This window comes from Palaemon carinicauda, chromosome 27 (genome assembly GCF_036898095.1).
Source record: "Palaemon carinicauda isolate YSFRI2023 chromosome 27, ASM3689809v2, whole genome shotgun sequence".
NCBI lineage: Eukaryota > Metazoa > Arthropoda > Malacostraca > Decapoda > Palaemonidae > Palaemon > Palaemon carinicauda.
This window is the reverse complement of record NC_090751.1, coordinates 93,027,772-93,047,771: the sequence shown is the minus strand read 5'-3', so window position 1 is coordinate 93,047,771 and position 20,000 is coordinate 93,027,772. Positions and strand designations below refer to the sequence as shown.

Sequence of the window (20,000 nt, the reverse complement as noted above, 5' to 3'; positions counted from 1 at the left end):
CAATTAGCATGCTAGCAGTGCAGCCCAACACTACCATACTAGTATCATTAGCACCAGCAGAGCACGGCCTTTTCACTAGATGATGTTCATCATCAATCCGAAGGTTGTCGGTTCAAATCCAGGCAACGACATATGGCCCTAATTAGCCAAGAAATTAAATTTCCACCTTGGTACGCGGCGCTTTCCAAAAAGCGCTGGCTGCAGGTGTATGTCGGCAAAAATGAAAGGAGTAACTAGAGAGATATACCAACAGTGTGTCACACGATCGTACATGTAACGACATTTCTTTTTTTGTATATATTATGCTTTGTATCTTCTCTCGCCCCTCGCACTGATAGGGACCTGAATAAACATGTCTGTTTTTCTCAAGGTTTAGGTGTCTAGTTTCAGTTTGATTATTATCAGTCTAGAGACTCACCAGATCTTCAGCCGGGTAAGCCAAACCTACACTGTGGTACCCAACCACAGCAGTGGCCTCCTCATTAAACAGCTTAAACTTGTGGTCTCCTGCTTAGATCGTTCTGTTGCCATAAGAATGATAGGCGAACACATTACAGCTAGTATAGTAGCAAACTACTTCTGGTTTACACCAGCTACTAAATTATGTTTATTTTCATTAGACTATTTTCTATAATTAATAAATTTTCAGTTCAACTTTTCATTTGATTCTAATCAACTTTTATTGGGTGATTAATCAGCTGTTTTCATTTTAGCATCATTAGATCTATTTTAGCAGTATTATCATTTAATAATATTGAGCAGATTATAAAAATTATCTCAAACTATAATATCTAATCTGAAAACATTGCTTCCAAAATAAATGTTATAATTAAGACAGGAAAGCATAAACCATTTTGTGCACCATTTATAGCAGCAGAGACAAAACAAATACACGCAGACTTTTATGGAAAGAAATACAGAGAGCTTTATGCACTGTTAACAGTGACTAATTGCATATGACCTTATTAGCACCGAGCTCCCTTTTTTGTAAATATGCTTAATGCTTCAGGCATTCGAACAGGACGGCCTTTATAACTCGACTGCTGTCAACAAGTGTTTGTGGAAGTAAATAATTTCGGTAATTTGTTTACTTCCTCGGTGATGATAATGATAATGAGGTTGATGATGACGGTGATGATAATGATCCTGTCGATGATGACAGTGATGATAATGATAATGATGATGATATTGATGATGACACTGATAAAAATGATGATGTTCTTGATGAGGATGAAGAAGATAATGATGATGATGAAGATAGTGATGATGATAATGATGATCTTGATGATAACTGTGATGATATGAAGATAATGATAAGGGTTTTGTAGATAGAGGCTCCGAGGTAGGTCCGAGGAGGCCATTAAGTGCTAAGGCGCAACTAAGAGAAACCTTCAGAGTTGCAATATTAGTTAAAACTTAATAATTGTTGGACAGATGATGTAATGATAATGATGATGGAGATTTTTATGAAATTGATGATAATGATATGGTACCCTATACAGTAACAAACTAGTGGAGCACTCAGTGGAGTGCAGACCTCCACCACGGCAGCTTATTTCTCGTTGGCGTGGAATTTCATACTCTCAAATAGTAACCAACTTTGAAATCTCTGTCACAACGATGTCTTATTTTAGGCCTGATTACGTGAATTGGACGTTTTGTTTGACCGTGACCATATCCTTTGACCTTGAACTTCCAAACATAATAATTTCCAGGTTTTTGCATAACAGTTAATCAATGCAAGTTTCATTACCTTACGATTAAAATTATGGCAAGAAGCTCTTCGCAAACAAACACACACAAGCAAACACACAAACACAAACAGAGGCGAAAAAGTTAACTTCTTCCAACTTAGTTGACAGAGGTAATTAATCTATAAAACAAAGCAGAATGTAAAGAGGGCCTATCAAGAATCAAAATTACAATCATAAGGCCAGTCTCGACTTACCATAGTTTATAAGTGGTTCTGGAGAACAAAAGATGAACAGGGAAAAAGCTAGACAAGGCAAAAATAACAATGTCAAAGTGTGGATCTAAGGAGCCCCATTGAATTAATGACTCCGATATCAAGCGATAAGGACACTAAAGTTTGTTAGATAAGAAGCCTTTAAAATTCGTAAAAAAGGACGGGGCTCTGTTTTTGAGACCAGGTCAGAGAGGGGGGAACGAGATCCCCCTCAAAATGGTTCGTAATCTACTGGAGAACAGAATAAGATTCCACGTCAAGACGGCTGGATGAATCTGTTTAAGAATTCATTGCTTCTAGGAATCTGGGGCAATATGGTCAGGTGTTGGGGTATTACAATTCCAGAATGTTTGAGATTATCTAAATCTGTAAACAAAATAAAATCAACAAGACCATTTGGAACATGGATAACAAATATAACTAGAAAAAAAAATCGTTTATTTATAATTTTATATACTTATAGATTCAATGTTGCAGCTTCTTTGTTTCAATAACCAAAAATTAATTCAAGATATTGAAAAATGGAGGAAAGGGCTGGAATATAGAGCAATGAATTACCTAACTGAGAGTTGGCGAGTTATCTTCAGTTGATGAAATGTTGCTCACATGGTGACTTTAGGCTCGAGAATATTGTAGAAAGGCTACCTGCAACTGTTTGGCATTGGCAAAGCAAAATCTTGGAGATACGTATTTGTCAGGGGAAGAATGAATGGGGGACTCCCATCGGCAACTAACTCTTTCCTTCCTTCATACCTAGTTCCTTCTTTTGACTGGCCAGACAGTACCACATTGGATCCTTCTCTCTGGTTACGGTTCATTTTCCCTTTCCCTACACATACACCGGATATTCTGGTCTATTCTTTCCACATTCTCCTCTGTTTCATGTAACTAACAACACTGAGATTACCAAACAATTCTTCTCCACCCAATGGGGTTAACTATTGCACTGCAATTGTTCATTAGCTACTTTCCTTCTGGCAAGGGTAGAAGAGATTTTTTACCTAAGGTCAGCACCCTTTCTGAGAAAAGGGCACTCCAAAATCAAACCCTTGTTCTCTAGTCTTGGATAGTACCATAGCCTCTGTACCATGATCTTCCACTCTCTTGGTTTAGAGTTCTCTTACCTGAGGGTACACTTTGGCACACTATTCCCTCTTATTATTCTTATTTTTTTCAAGTGTCTATAGATGTATTTTGATGTTGTTACTTTTCTTACAATAAGTTATACTAATTGGCCATTACTTCTCTTGCAGCTTATTCATTTCCTTGATTCCTTTCCTCTATGGGCTATTTTTTTCCTGTTGGAGCCCATGGGCTTATAAAATCTTGCTTTTTCAAATAGTGTTGTAGCTTAGCTAGTAGTAATAATAACAACAACAACAACAATAATAATAATAATAATAATAATAATAATAATAATAATAATAATAATAATAATAATAATAATAATAATAATAATAATAATTCCTTACTGCTTATACAGTATACCGTACCCTGGGTGAAGCTAATGACAACGTTGCCATACAAGAAGTATTTGATATCCTGTTTCCTGGTTGGTTTCTTCGAAAACGCCAAATTAGATCACTCTATAGAAGCTTCTAGAGCAGGTCTTCAAGTACATTCTAGATCCAATGTGGCGCAAATAAAAAAAAGCACGGCATGGAGATGAAGAGGCCATTTGGCTCTGAGGCGTAGCTGAGGGAAAGACCTCAGAGATACACAGTGACGTTTAAAGAAAATGGACAGCATGAACAGAAGTATGGTATTATTATCATTATTATTACTTGCTAAGTTACAACCCTAGTTGGAAAACCAGGATGCTATAAGCCCAGGTACTCCAACAGGGAAAATGCCCCAGTGAGGAAATGAAACAAGGAAAAATTAAATATTTTACGAAGAGTAACAACATTAAAACAAATATATCTTATATACTCTATATAAACTTTAACAAAACAAAAGGAAGAGAAATTAGATAGAATAGTGTTCTGGAGTATACCCTCAAGCAAGATAACTCTAACCCAAGAGAGTAAAAGGCCATGGTACAGAGGCTATGGCACTACCGAGGTCTAGAGAACAATGGTTTGGTTTTAGAGAGTCCTCCAAGAAGAGCTGTTTCCCAAAGCTAAAGACTCTTTTCTACTCTTGGCAAGTGGAAAGTGGCCACTGAACAATTTCAGTGCTGTAGTTAACCCCTTGGGTGAAGAAGAATTACTTGTTAATCTCAGTGCTGTCAGGTGTATGAGGATAGAGGAGAATATATAAAGAATAAGACAGACTATTCGATGTATTTATAGGCAAAGGGAAAACTAACCATAACCAGAGAGAAGTATCCAATGTAGTACAGTCTAGCCAGTCAAAAGACGCCATAACTCTCTAGTGGTAGTATCTCTATGGGTGGCTGGTGCCCTGGACAGCCTACTACCTGGTAGTACGGGCCAAAAAGTAGGTGAGGTTAGGATCGGCTGGAGTACAAAGTGTATGGTGTACTGTTAGCACTACATCCTTGGCTGGTTAGGTGGAGGAATGTATTGAAGGTGTGACGGTGCCGAGTTAGGGTTGTGAACTCAAAGGCAAGATGCAATCAACTGAGTATATTGTTATAGAACACTCTCCTTTATATATAAAACCTTAAGGCAACCGGACATAACAAGTTAACAAGACAGACAATGTTACAGAGGAAACAGCAGACATGAATTTTCATGTTCGTTTAGTGCGAGGGAAGAGCAAAGATACAAGCATAATATATATAAAAGGAATCATGTAGAATTGGGTGACACACGGTTGGTACATGGCTCCCCCCCTAAAAATGACATACTGTACATGTTAAATATGGTGCCCTGATCTGGAGAGGCGAACTGTAGGCGGGTCATCTGGCAGAAGATAAGCAAGTTTTAGACGATCAATGGAGACCCAGTCTTCTTTGCCCCGAATGTTTAGTAGGAATGCTTTCGGACTGCATCGGATCACAAGGAAAGGGCCCGTGTAAGGGGGCGTTAGTGGTGGCTTGCTAGTGTCATTGCGCAGGAAGACGTGCGTTGCAGAGTGCAAGTCCGTTGGTATGTAAGTCTGGCAGCACGGAGTAAATTTTCCCATGACGTGACGTATGCGCTGGAGATTGTCGGAGGAGGTTGTAGAAGGAGAAAATTCGGCAGGGACGACCAACGGGTCGCTATACACCATTTCAGCTGCCGAGACGTCGAGGGCATCTTTAGGAGTGGTCCTTAGTCCCAGGAGGACCCAGGGAAGCTGAGTAAACCAGTTGCAATCCTTGCAGCGGGACTTCAAAGCTGCTTTGAGGGTGCGATGAAAACGTTCAACCATTCCATTGGCAGCGGGGTTGTAGGCCGTTGTCTGATGTAGGGTGATGCCCAGGAGATTCGCTAATGACGTCCACAATTGAGAGGTGAAAGTGGTTCCCCTGTCAGAAGTAATATGCTCAGGGATACCAAATCTTGCAATCCATCCAGAGAGTAAGGCAGATGTACATGAGGCGGATGTTGCAGTTTCCATGGGAATGGCTTCAGGACAACGAGTGGCGCGGTCGATGGCGGTAAACAGGTAACAATGTCCTTGTGATGTGGGTAGGGGGCCTACAACGTCGACGTGAACGTGTGCGAAACGACGCTGAGGTTGAGGAAAGGTGCCCACTCCTGAATCCGTGTATCGATGTACTTTGGAAGTTTGGCAAGAAGTACAGGCGCGGACCCAATCCTTAGCATCCTTAGAAATGCTGTGCCAAATGAACTTTGCCTTCAGTAGCTGTGCAGTAGAACGGCACGAGGGATGTGAAAGGCTTTGAACGAAATCAAACACCTGTCGGTGCATGGGAGCAGGAATCCAAGGTCGCGGTCTACCAGTACTGACGTCACAGAGGAGGGTGGTGTTGGAGTCTTTGAGGGGAAAATCTTCCCAACGGAGGGACGTGCAAGATGTCCTACAAGCTTGATACTCTGGATCCTGTCATTGGGCTTCAGCCAGGGCATTATAATCCAATCCCAGTTGAACGGCACCCAACGTGTTTCTTGACAGGGCATCGGCAACGGGATTCATTTTCCCAGGGACGTATTGGAGGGTGCAATTGTATTCAGCCACAGCGGTGAGATGTCGGCGTTGACGGGAGGACCAGGCGTCAGACTGTCGAGTGAAGGCATGCACCAGAGGCATGTGGTCTGTGCGAATGACGAAGGGCGTACTTTCTAAGAAATGGCGAAAGTGACGGACAGCCAAGTGCACCGCCAGCAATTCTCGATCGAAGATAGAATAACCCGATTCTGCCTTGGACAGTTTTCTGCTGATGAAGACCAATGGGCGGGGCGAGCCTTTGACCACCTGCTCGAGTACTGCACCAATAGAGACGTCGCTGGCATCGGTGGAGAGAAGGAGAGGGGCGTGTGGGGTAGGAAAAGTGAGAGCCGCAGCAGTTGATAGGGCCTTCTTTGCATTGCAGAAGGCTGCTTCTTGAAGGGGACCCCACTTCAGGTCCTTTGGCTTGCCCTTGAGGGAGGCGTAGAGGGGAGCAAGTGTGGCGGCAATGGCTGGCAGAAAATGGTGATAATAGTTGATCATGCCCAAGAATTCCTGCAGGGCTTTGACGGTCAAGGGCGCGGGGAAATTCTGAACGGCTGCTACCTTCTCAGGGAGGGAATGGACTCCTTCAGGAGTGATATGGTGCCCTAAGAACGACACTTCGTTGGCGCCAAAAATACACTTGTCGTACCGGACTACAAGGCCGTTTTGTTGCAGGCGGTCGAGCACGATGCGCAGGTGACGGAGGTGTTCCTCTTTTGAGGAGGAGAACACAAGTATGTCGTCCACATAACATACACAGAAAGGGAGGTCCCCTAAGATGCCATCCATGAGCATTACGAAGGCCAAAAAAGGAGTAATTGAAGGTGTATGTACCAAACGGAGTCGTGATGGCAGTCTTGGGGATGTCTTCTGGGTTCATAGGCACCTGATAATAACCCTTCAGGAGGTCGAGCGTAGAGAAAACCTTCGCTTTGTGCAAGTAGGAGGTCACATCGGTAATATTTGGGAGGGGGTAGTGATCCGGTTCTGTTTGCATGTTCAGGCGCCTGTAATCGCTGCAAGGACGGAGGGAGCTGTCTTTCTTCAGAACGATGGGTGACGACTATGGGCTGGAGGTATTTTGGCAAAGTCCCATTTTATGCATTTTGGCGAACGTCTGTTTGGCGGCTGCCAATCGTTCCGGTGCCAGACGTCTGAATTTTGCAAAGACTGGGGGTCCTGTTGTCTTGATATGGTGATAAATACCGTGCTTGGCAGGAACCGTGGGCGTTTGGCGAAGTTCTGGACGGAAAACATCCGGGTACGACGTGAGGAGGTGGGCGTAGGCATCCGTGGGTGCGCTGATGTGGAGAGCGAGGTTAGAGAGGGTGGGTTGAAGAGGTGTCGACAAGTACGAGTCTGCGTTGACCAATCGTCGGTGGGCGACATCGACCAGAAGGTGGAAATGAGAGAGGAAATCCGCACCGAGGATTGGCATTGTGACTTCAGCAACGAGAAACTTCCAATTGAATTTACCGTTTCCGAACGATAATGTGAGGTTCTCGTAACTGTAGGTGGGTATCGCAGATCCGTTGGTAGATACTTAGCGGACTTCGGCAGAAGTAGACAGACTACGTCGTGCCTTGAAGAGTTTCCTTGGCAAAAGAGAATGACAAGCACCCGTGTCTACCAAAAATCGCACGCCCATTCCTGTATCCTGTAAAAAGAAAAGATTAGAAACATGGGAGGCCACCTCCACAAGCGATGGCCTACTTACACGTTTTTTGGCCACTGACAATCTGTGGCACATTTCTTCGCGGTTGCCCCGAATCTGAAGTGGTAGTAGCAAAACTGCGGCTGATGGGAGGTAGTAAGTGGCTCTAGAAGTCGTTCGTTAGGGCGCGATTGATTGGTGGGTGGTGGGCGGCTTTGTCGCCGCTTCGGCACGTCACGGGGTAGGCGCGTATGTCCTACGGCATTCATGTCAGCTTCGGTTGACGTTGAATAGGCATCCTCGTCGTCAGGGGTGGAGGCGTTGATGGAGGTCTTGAAGTGAATGTCCAAAAGGCCGTCGGCTTTGGTCATCAAGTCCTTTATGGGTAAACTATCGACATCGGGTATGGCAGAGCGTACAGGTTCGGGTAAACGGCATATCCAAAGGGCACAAAGTAGGTTCACTTCACGAGGAGAGCCGTCTGCGGCAGGTTGAAGGCAAGCGATACTGGTTATTTTCCTGAGGGCAAGCGAAGCCCTTTGGTCCCCCAACGGTTGTTGCGAGAGCTGAAAAAGCTTTGCTATACGGGTGGCTGGCGACGGCGAATACTACTGCAGAAGGTATGTTTTGAGGGCGTCATACGCTATTGGGGTGTCTCCTTGTTCACAAAGCCAGTCGGATATTTCTGGGAAGGTGTCCTCGGGTATCGCCGCGAGAACATAATCCGCTTTGGTGGTTGAGCGAGTCACGCCCCTGATACGAAAGTGGACTTCTGCGCTCTGAAACCAAGCAAACGCCTCTCCGGTGGTGAACGGTGAAAGTTTCAATGGGACGGCCGCAGCGCCAACTGCTGTAGTAGAGTCCGTCTCCGTCATAGTACCAACGATGGAGGGGCGAGGGAGGTGGGGGTGGAAGGCAGTGGGAGCGAGTCGACTTCCGGGGTCACCAATGTGACGGTGCCGAGTTAGGGTTTGAACTCAAAGGCAGGATGCAATCAACTGAGTTATATTGTTATAGAACACTCTCCTTTATATAGAAAACCTCAAGACAACAGGACATAAGTTAACAAGACAGACAATGTTACAGAGGAAACAGCAGATATGAATTTTCAAGCACAATATATGCAAAAGGAATTATGTACAATTGTTTGACACACGGTTGGTACAAAGGAATGTCATTGTTATGAGTGTGATAGATTAGGGACTTTAAAGACAATATACATTGGAGAGGTTGATCAATATCATAAAAAAAATGAATAATGAATATCAACGCAAACATTATTAATCCTCCACTTCCCTTTAACGCTACTCGGGACAACTGAGGCTGGTTTTGCCTCTGCTTCCTCACCAAAGATATCAAAGTATCAATTAACGGCGCAAGTGTGAAGAATTAACAATCTATCATGTGAAGCCATTTGCCTTTCTTCTGCTTTTTTGCGTTCACTTTCGTGCGATTTTACCAGAAACCTATCAGAATATTTACTGTAAAGATAAGAGAGATCTCAGTTTTAGAAATCATTTGTGTTAATTAACTACACTCTTATTGAGGAAATAACAAGCGTTATTTCCCCTTGGAGGTATAACAGGATGTGTCCTACAATACTGAAGGCTTTTTTAGATTTATTCTAGAAACAGGTCTTCTGAAAGCTATGTAACCTTTATATTGACCTGTTTGCTTTTATTGTTTTAAATCTAATTTACCTCTACAATATATTTATAACAAACGACATTGGTGTCAGTGACCTTCGAAGTCACCCTGTCAGAAACACAAAATCATTCAACCAATCATCACACCTCCAAGATGTTTGGATTTATAATATGATCAACTGTGTTCCCATATAATTTTCTATCCATTGAAAATTCACCAGAAATATTACAAGATCGGGAATGTTCACATTCATGAAATAAAGATAAATAGCGATATCTGAAACATCAGCATCCACTTCAAATGAGCAAGAGAACGAAAAAGACATTTGAAAGTGGTCCTTGACCTCATTAGCACCTAGGTCTTGAGACGACTTTCTGTCTGTTATTATTGTTGTTGTTGTTGTTGTTGTGATTTTTATTGTTGTTGTTGTAATCAGTAAAATTATATATAATGCTTTAAAAAAGGTAGTCACAAATGGAAAAAGGAATTATATACAGAACAACAAGAATATATATGATTTAATAAACCTCAGATAAAAAATACATCTATCTACCTCCAGTCAAGAGAGAAATTCAAATAAAATAGAACATCTCATCTACCTCTGAATATATATAAAAAAACTTATATTCAATGTTCTCAAAAAGCATAAAATCCAGAGAGGAATTGAGCAAATATTACATTCCATCAAGTCGCACTCACCTATAAACAGGAAGTCTTTTCCCCTGGATGTACCAGAGAGCAAGAATGGCCTTGTCCTCTATTTGATCAGTAAAAAGATGGCAGGGCAACTCTACGCGGCTTCCTGCCACTCCCACCACGTACTCGCTGCCTGTAAAAACAAACAAACATATAATTAAATAATTAGATCAATAAATAAAACTAACATGGACATAAGGATTAGGTGGAATGAAGTAAGCAAGCAAGCACAGAAGTTGAAACATGTTTAAGTTTTCAATTTCAAATAAATAGATCCTTATAATCATAATTTTGGCATATGCTATGATAAACATAAAAAAAAAAAAAAATATGGTTGTGGAATCAAAAGTTTCGAAAAGCTGTGAAGAAAAAGACTAGAGACAAAATTAGATGAGGAGAAGATAACTTTTATTATTATTATTATTATTATTATTATTATTATTATTATTATTATTATTATTATTATTATTATTATTATTATTATTATTATTATTATTATTTTTATTATTATTATTATTATTATTATTATTATTATTATTATTATTATTATTATTATTATTATTATTTTTATTATTATCATTTTCAGAATCATAAAAATTACAATTATTATAAATTTTATTGTATTATCGTAAGCATCCAAGTAAGTCTAGAAAAATATGTTCGAATTTCATAACTTATATGAAATCATTTTGATATCTGGAATCTTGGAATGAGGATATGTTGAACTGAATTCTTAAAACTCCTAGGGCGACAAATCAATAAGTAAATGAATAGATAAAACTTGCATGAACATGAGAATTAGTTGTATTGACGTAATCAAACAAGGAAGTTGGAAAAATATTAAGTTTGAAGTTTTAAAAATATGGCCAGGTTAAAAAGGTAAACTTATGCGGACAATAAAACTAGGTGGATTGACGTAAGCAATTAAGGGAGTCGAAAAAAGCATATAAGTTTTAAGTTTTGACAATATAAAAGGATCGACAAGTTAAAGTTTGAATTTTTAAAGATATCAACTCAATTTAGACTTTACTATTCAGTGCTTGGAATCTTGTTAAAGTTTGAATTTTTTTGAAGATATCAACTATATTTAAACTTTACTATTCAGTGCTTGGAATCTTGGAATAAAGTTAAATTAAATGGAACTCTTTTATATATATATATATATATATATATATATATATATATATATATATATATATATATATATATATATATATATATATATATATATATATACATATATATATATATATATATATATATATATATATATATATATATATATATATATATATATATATATATATATATATACATATATATATATATATATATATATATATATATATATATATATATATATATATATATATATATATATATATATATATATATGTATATATATATATATATATATATATATATATATATATATATATATATATATGTATATATATATATATATATATATATATATATATATATATATATATATACATATATATATATATATATATATATATATATATATACACATATACGTATATATATATATATATATATATATATATATATATATATATATATATTTATATACAAAGATGAAAGGAAAGGGTGAAGTGATGTTTGGTGAAATGTCTGGTAGAGTGTCTGGGATTGAAAGGGGAAGAGCGAGAGAGGGTGTGGCTTTATTGCTAAGTGAATGGATGACAGGTAAAGTAGTGGAATGGAAGGAGATATCATCTAGGTTAATGTGGGTAAGGGTTAGGTTGGGTAGGTAATGTTGGGCGTTTGTCAGTGCGTATGGGCCAGGTAGTGAGAAAAGTGAAGAAGAGCGGAATGAGTTCTGGAATGAATTAACTAGGTGTGTAGAAGGACTGGGTAGAAGGAATTATGTAGTTGTTATGGGTGACTTAAATGCTAGAGTGGGTGCTGGAGAGGTAGAAGGTGTCATTGGGAAATATGGCGTACCAGGTGAAAATGAGAGTGGTGAGAGACTGGTAGATATGTGTGTTGAACAAGAGATGGTAATAAGTGCTAGCTTTTTTAAAAAGAAAGATAAAAATAAGTATACATGGGTAAGAGTGGCAAATGGAAGAGTAGTAGAAAGGGCATTAATGGATTATGTGTTGATAACTAAAAGAATGTTTGGAAGATTGAAAGACGTGCACGTGTTTAGGGGTATGGCTAACGGTATGTCTGATCATTTTTTGGTGGAAGAAAAATTAGTTGTAGCAAAAGAGTGGGGGAATAGAGTAGGTGGATGTAAAAGGGAGCTAGTGAGGGTTGAAGAGCTAATAAAACCAGGGGTAAAAAGTAAATATCAGGAAAGGTTGAAAATGGCATATGACGAGGTGAGAGTAAGAGAAACTGGTAATTTAGAGGAGGAGTGGAAGTTAGCAAAAGAAAATTTGGTTGGGATTACAAGTGATGTATGTGGCAAGAAGATTGTTGGAGGCAGCATGAGGAAGGGCAGTGAATGGTGGAATGAAGGAGTGAAGGTAAAAGTGGAAGAGAAAAAGAGGGCTTTTGAAGAATGGCTGCAGAGTAATAGTATAGAGAAGTATGAAAAATATAGAGAGCAAAAGGTGGAAGTAAAGCGCAAGGTACGTGAGGCAAAGAGGGCAGCTGACCTGAGGTGGGGTCAGGGACTGGGTCAGTCATATGAAGAGAATAAGAAGAAGTTTTGGAAAGAAGTGAAGAGAGTAAGGAGGGCCGGCGCAAGAATTGAAGAGACAGTGAAAGATGGAAATGGAAGGTTGTTAAAAGGAGAGGAGGCAAGGAAAAGGTGGGCGGAATATTTTGAAAGTTTGCTGAATGTTGAGGATGATAGGGAGGCAGATATAATTGCGGTTCCAGGTGTTGAGGTGCCAGTGATGGGAGATGAGAATGAGAGAGAGATTACAATAGAGGAAGTGAGGAGAGCACTAGATGAAACGAGAGTAAGAAAAGCATCGGGTATGGATGGTGTGAAAGCTGAGATGTTGAAGGAAGGGGGTGTGACTGTACTTGAATGGTTGGTGAGATTGTTTAATGTGTGTTTTGTGTTGTTAATGGTACCAGTAGATTGGGTCTGTGCATGTATTGTACCACTATATAAGGGTAAGGGAGATGTGCATGAGTGTTGTAATTCAAGAGGTATTAGTTTGTTGAGTGTAGTTGGAAAAGTGTATGGTAGAATACTGATTAATAGGATTAAGGATAAAACAGAGAATGCAATCTTGGAAGTACAGGGTGGTTTTAGAAGAGGTAGGGGTTGTATGAATCAGATTTTTACAGTTAGGCAGATATGCGAGAAATATTTAGCAAAAGGTAAGGAGGTTATGGATCTGGAGAAAGCATATGATAGAGTTGATAGGGAAGCAATGTGGAATGTGATGAGGTTATATGGAGTTGGTGGAAGGTTGTTGCAAGCAGTGAAAAGTTTCTACAAAGGTAGTAAAGCATGTTTTAGAATAGGAAATGAGGTGAGCGATTGGTTTCCGGTGAGAGTGGGGCTGAGACAGGGATGTGTGATGTCGCCGTGGATGTTTAACTTGTATGTTGATGGAGTGGTGAGAGAAGTGAATGCTAGAGTACTTGGACAAGGATTAAAACTGGTAGGCGAGAATGATCATGAATGGGAGGTAAATCAGTTGTTGTTTGCGGATGATACTGTACTGGTAGCAGACACAGAAGAGAAGCTTGACCGACTAGTGACAGAATTTGGAAGGGTGTGTGAGAGAAGGAAGTTGAGAGTTAATGTGGGTAAGAGTAAGGTTATGAGATGTACGAGAAGGGAAGGTGGTGCAAGGTTGAATGTCATGTTGAATGGAGAGTTACTTGAGGAGGTGGATCAGTTTAAGTACTTGGCGTCTGTTGTTGCAGCAAATGGTGGAGTGGAAGCAGATGTACGTCAGAGAGTGAATGAAGGTTGCAAAGGGTTTGGGTCAGTTAAGGGAGTAGTAAAAAATAGAGGATTGGCCATGAATGTAAAGAGAGTTCTATATGAGAAAGTGATTGTACCAACTGTGATGTATGGATCGGAGTTGTGGGGAATGAAAGTGATGGAGAGACAGAAATTGAATGTGTTTGAGATGAAGTGTCTGAGGAGTATGGCTGGTGTATCTCGAGTAGATAGGGTTAGGAACGAAGTGGTGAGGGTGAGAACGGGTGTAAGAAATGAGTTAGCGGCTAGAGTGGATATGAATGTGTTGAGGTGGTTTGGCCATGTTGAGAGAATGGAAAATGGCTGTCTGCTAAAGAAGGTGATGAATGCAAGAGTTGATGGGAGAAGTACAAGAGGAATGCCAAGGTTTGGGTGGATGGATGGTGTGAAGAAAGCTCTGGGTGATAGGAAGATAGATGTGAGAGAGGCAAGAGAGCGTGCTAGAAATAGGAATGAATGGCGAGCGATTGTGACGCAGTTCCGGTAGGCCCTGCTGCTTCCTCCGGTGCCTTAGATGACCGCGGAGGTAGCAGCAGTAGGGGACTCAGCAGTATGAAGCTTCATCTGTGGTGGAAATGTGGGAGGTTGGGCTGTGGCACCCTAGCAGTACCAGTTTAACTCGGCTGAGTCCCTGGTTAGGCTGGAGGAACGTAGAGAGTAGAGGTCCCCTTTTTGTTTTGTTTCTTGTTGTTGTCGGCTACCCCCCAAAATTGGGGGGAGTGCCTTTGGTATATGTATGTATGTATATATATATATATATATATATATATATATATATATATATATATATATATATATATATATATATATATATATATATATATATATATATATATATATATATATATATATATATATATATATATTCAAAACAACAATTACGTAAGCAATGTCGAAAGGTACACTTTTCAAGTTCCAAAAATATTGAATTATTTTAAACTCCCCTATTCAGTGCCTAGAATAAAGATAAATTGAATATGATTCTTAAAATTACACACATGAGAACATTCGAAAACTAATCTGCTTAAGAATACAAACAAAAGAACATTTATTTACAAAGACATCCAGAAAACATTGAGTTGTTTTACACTAAATTAAATCAAATGATAGATCTTTATGTATGTTTATCCCCTTAATTCAACCACTTCTTTAGTAGACGTTGGAAAGATATAAGTTTCTTTTCTCTTTATATACACAAAATTCCTCTGTGATATGCAAGAAAGACCTCGGGTAGGCTTCGCCCTCCATCAAGTACGTAGTTGTGATCGTCTACCGGAGCCAAAAGGAGATTGTATTCTTAAAGACCATCTTCTTCACTCTACCCGTCGCCACAAACAGTCTCCTAATAGTAGGTCGGAGAGCGGTCCTTGAGAGATATTTCCTCTTGGTCATCTGCCCTGTGATCAGCGCAGATGGTGAACTAGTTGAAGTGGGGGGTAATCTACTGCCGGGTTTTGTGTCTTCGCAACGGAGGCAACGAATTTGAAAAACAACTCCTTCCACTCATGAGAATGGGAGACGTCCGTGAGAGCCCGTGGAGTTCGCCTACCTTCTTGGGTGAGGTCAGGGCAAGGAGGAACACCGTCTTCAGGAGCAGCTCCCTAACAGAAATTTGGGTCAGAGGCCCCAATGAAGGAATCTTTATGGCGTCGAAGACTTTGATGATGTCACATGTGGGTGATTCGAGAGTCCATGGGGGGCAGTACTGCTCGAACTCTTTTACCAGCCTCGAGAGGCGCTTGGAGGAAATTAGGTTCAAGTCCTTGAGGAGGAATACCTTGCCCAGGGCCACTCAGAATCCATTTACTGCTGGTACTGACATACCCAAGTCGAGTCGTAGGTGTACCAGAAATTCTGCAATAACTGGGATTAAGGCCTTTAGGGGCTGAAAGCCCTCCTTGTCGCACCATTTGCCAAAGATCACCCATCTCATCTGATATTTGGCTCTCAAGGACTATGGCACTACCCAAGACTAGAGAACAATGATCTAATTTTGGAGTGTCCGTCACCTAGAAGAGCTGTTTAACATAGCTAAAGAGCCTCGTGTAACGTCACCAAGTAGAAATAGTCACAGAACAATTAGAAAATGTCGAAAACTTAGTCAACCATTTTCCAGATAAAAAATAAAAATGACAACATTAAACAATGAAATGGGTTAGAAAAGGCTCTAATTATAAATATATCTTTTTTAATCTGTAATGGATTTTTATAAGAGAAGTTTTTATCATTACCAATCTACCTACAATTCTAGTTTTAAGAATTTTAATCACCCTCTTTTTTTCAACTTCATCACATATAGAACATGAAATTAAAAAGACCCACTGACGCTTTCATGCGGCCAATCAGGAAATATTCCAGACCTTCACTCTTGGAGATGAGTGTTTGCTCTCAACATTTCCTGCACGTTAAACACTGACAATCTACATGCATAACCAATGGCTATTCCAGGAGTCCGTGCCTACGAGCTTTCATTTCAGAGTAGATACTCCGTTCTTAGTTAATCACATTATGTGTTCTTGTTTCTAACCATTTTAAATTTTTGTTGCATACTAAAATAAACTTGTAATTAATTATTTCAGCAGGATTTTACGATTAAAACGAATAACACTGTTGTTCTGGTTTACACTAGTATTATTCTCCTATTATCAATTTCATCAAAAGAAAAAAAAAAAAAGAAAAAAAAATCAGCCAGAAGTGTCAAATATTTAAATCTTAAAAGGTCCCTCACGAATGCCAGAGACAAGGGACAGTGACATTTGTCCTTGAGACTGACCAGGCAAAGACTGGTGATGACTCAGTAGGTAGACCTATAGGTTCCCCTAAACCCCACATCCCTTACTCACAAGAATGGCGAGGTTTTTGACACTATATAAGAAACTATCTAGATTGAGCGAGTCTCAAACCCGAGTCCGGGAGATCAACAGACATGAACATTTCCAATACGCTACCAAACCCTACGGAAACGAAGAATTAAATAATAGTTCTTAATCACATAATCAACAAAATATAATGCAAGGAATCAAATCTTCTCCCAGTGAAACATATTAGACAAAAATATATAACAAATTCATTAGCATTCTCAGTTCGTGACATTCTACCTCAAACAAAAAATAAATAATGAATTAACACTGGCACCACAAACCAATATACCAGAAATCCCGAAAAAAAGCATAACATATTGAGATCGTGATATTCTACCTTAATTAGAAAATTAAATAATGAAATTAACACTGGCACCAATCTGCAAAAACGCAGAAAACCTGAAAAAATAGAAACAATATATTAAGCGGTATTCTGCCTAAACGTGAAAAAAAAAATAATTAACATCTATACCACTAAACACAATAGAAGAAATCTAGATAGAAAGGAAGATGAAAGCGAAATATCTTAAAAAAGGACAAATGTTATTCCTCGGCTTCAAGCAGGATATTCTCCCATTTATCTCATCTTCTCTGTTTTTTTTTCCTCCTTTTCACCGAATTTAGTTTCATTTTCTTCCTTTGCGTCAAATGAGTCGCTTTTTGCTCTCCAGAACTAAGAATTTTGTTCAGGAATGAAATTTGATTGTCATAGTTTGGTGGATGCTGAGAAGCGCTCCCTCCCTCTCTCTCTCTCTCTCTCTCTCTCTCTCTCTCTCTCTCTCTCACTCTCTCTCTCTCTCTCTCTCTCTCTCTCTCCTCTCTCTCTCTCTCTCTCTCACTCTGAGAGTGAGGAGTGTTACTGTATGCTAGTGAGTCCGAGAAAATCAGATGATTTAACTCGAATAACAAAAGCCTATCGAGTGCAATATAGATATGAGTTTTCGTGAATAGTCGGTGATTAGTTTGAGGTCGGAAGAGTAGGATAAAACGTCGGCATAGGATAGTTTTCTTGTGAAATACCAAAAAATCTGAACAAGATGACAGCCTCTAACACAAACAAGGCTTGGAGGGATTTTGCTGAAATCATCATGAGAAACAGTAATTTCCATGAGTTGGCACAACAAGACTAAATCTACTGGTAAAAGAGGTTACAAATAGCTCCAACCAGTGTGACGGAAAAATATTCTCAAACATAATGAAACAATATGATCCAAAAAAACTGGAGCAAGTCTGCGGAAAACATCATCAAAATAATAGGAGAAATTCCAAAGAAGATCCAGGTGATAAAGAGACTTATGAAGAATGTTTACATCAATTATCCCATTCCATTTAAGAACAATAAAAAGTCCAGCATGGTGAATTTCCTGATTGATGCATTGGAAAAAAGAATGCCAAAATGGTGCAATACATGTAAGATGTGGTACAGTATTCTTAACCCGTAACAATTTTTAAGGATATGCGATGTATGCCATATACCAACACATCCTAATTGTGCTGAAATGCAACCCAAAATAAGTACTTAAGACACAAAGGTATTCTGCTCATCATGCTTAGTATAGATAGAAAATATAATTAAGTCGAGACTGAATCTGCTAATACTTGAAGAAGAAGAAGAAGAAGAAGAAGAAGAAGAAGAAGAAGAAGAAGAAGAAAAAAAAAATAAACAGGATATGTGTAACGATGCAGAAGAAATCATTGATACAACATATAATGCCATTCAACAACATACTTTCACTGAAAAGAGGGAATTGCAGATTTGGCTAAAGATGCTACTACAAGCATCCAAATATATGCCATAATTATGAAATATATGGTAAATGTGCATATTTAGACGGATATGGAGACGAATGCAGAGATCTCCATTCAGAAACATGCAAAAACCTGAAAGAAGGAAAAGGATGCAAAGTCACCAAAAAATGTCGATATATGTATCTTGCAACCATGAATGAAAGTCAGAAAACTCAGCAAACAGAAAAGAAAAATGAAAGCAAAAAAGAAACAAGAAAAAAAAGCCGAGTATATACCGTGCTATGCACAAAAGGCCCCAAGATATGATGCCTTCCAACCCAAATATGCACAATTAGAGCCCAACTACAAAGAATGCAACTATAATGACAGGGGTTGCTGCATATATGGGGATAATTGCAGGTATACACAAAAATAAATATGAAGGTGAAAGAGCATATATAATAGAAAAGTTGGATTTTTTATGGCAGAATTCCTGGAAATAAAGAAAAGAATTTTCATATGAGAACAGGAAGGAAGCATGGGAGAATCCATATTATTACCAATATTAAATAATGGGGATGAAACACAAACCATAATAGGGATTTAAAAAATAGATATCTTAAATATAAGTGAAACATGGCAGTGACGACCAGATAAAGGGTTTCCAAACATATAGATCAGACAGAACAAATAGGAACCAAGGGGGAACCGCAATATATGGAAGAGACATAAATCAAGGAAAAGTCTGTGAGAAATACAACAACACAGAATGTGAATTGATTGCGGTAGAATTCAAATATGAAAGATTAGTGAATATTGTAGTCTACAGACCCATAAATAATAAGGAGTTTGACATAATAATAGAAGAAATAGATGATATATGTAGAAACCATAAAGACTGGAATATACTTCTATCCGGAGATTTTAATTTTCCTTTCGTGGATTAGAAAGAACAGATAGAAGAGAGTGGTTGTATATATACATATAAAAAAGAGAGTAATAGTAGCGCAGAAGATAAGATACAGTTTGGAAAGCTTCAAGATATGCTATTAGAACATAATATGCAATAATTAATCACAATCCAACAAGAAAGGACAGTGTCCTAGATTTAGTATTTGTGAATGAAGTGAATTATGTTAAAGAAACAATAGTATATAACACGGTAATTTCAGACACAATGTCATAGTATCAAAAGTCCATTCCAAAGCAAGTGAACGCAGAGATAAACAAAGCACAAAACGATGGGAAGGATATGGAAAATATAATTTCTATGGTAAGAATACAAAATGGTCAGAAATAAATGAAGAATTGAACAAAGATTGGAAAAATGTATTAGTAAGTGATAATATACAGGGAAATACGGATATATTATACAAAATACTGGAGAAAATTGTTGAAAAATATGTACCGAAAAAAAAAATAAACATCAGAGATGCATACAAAGAGACAGAA

At 38.8% G+C, this 20,000-nt stretch overlaps 1 protein-coding gene across 1 annotated transcript in view; it reads right to left on the bottom strand.

The window, feature by feature from the left end:
* LOC137620806 (protein turtle-like) overlaps positions 1-20,000 on the bottom strand; it is a 166,688-nt gene that overhangs the window by 94,431 nt on the left and 52,257 nt on the right. Inside the window, exon 4 of the mRNA XM_068351255.1 lies at positions 10,035-10,164. Coding sequence (XP_068207356.1) covers positions 10,035-10,164 — 130 coding nt within the window. The remainder of the gene's footprint in view (positions 1-10,034; positions 10,165-20,000) is intronic.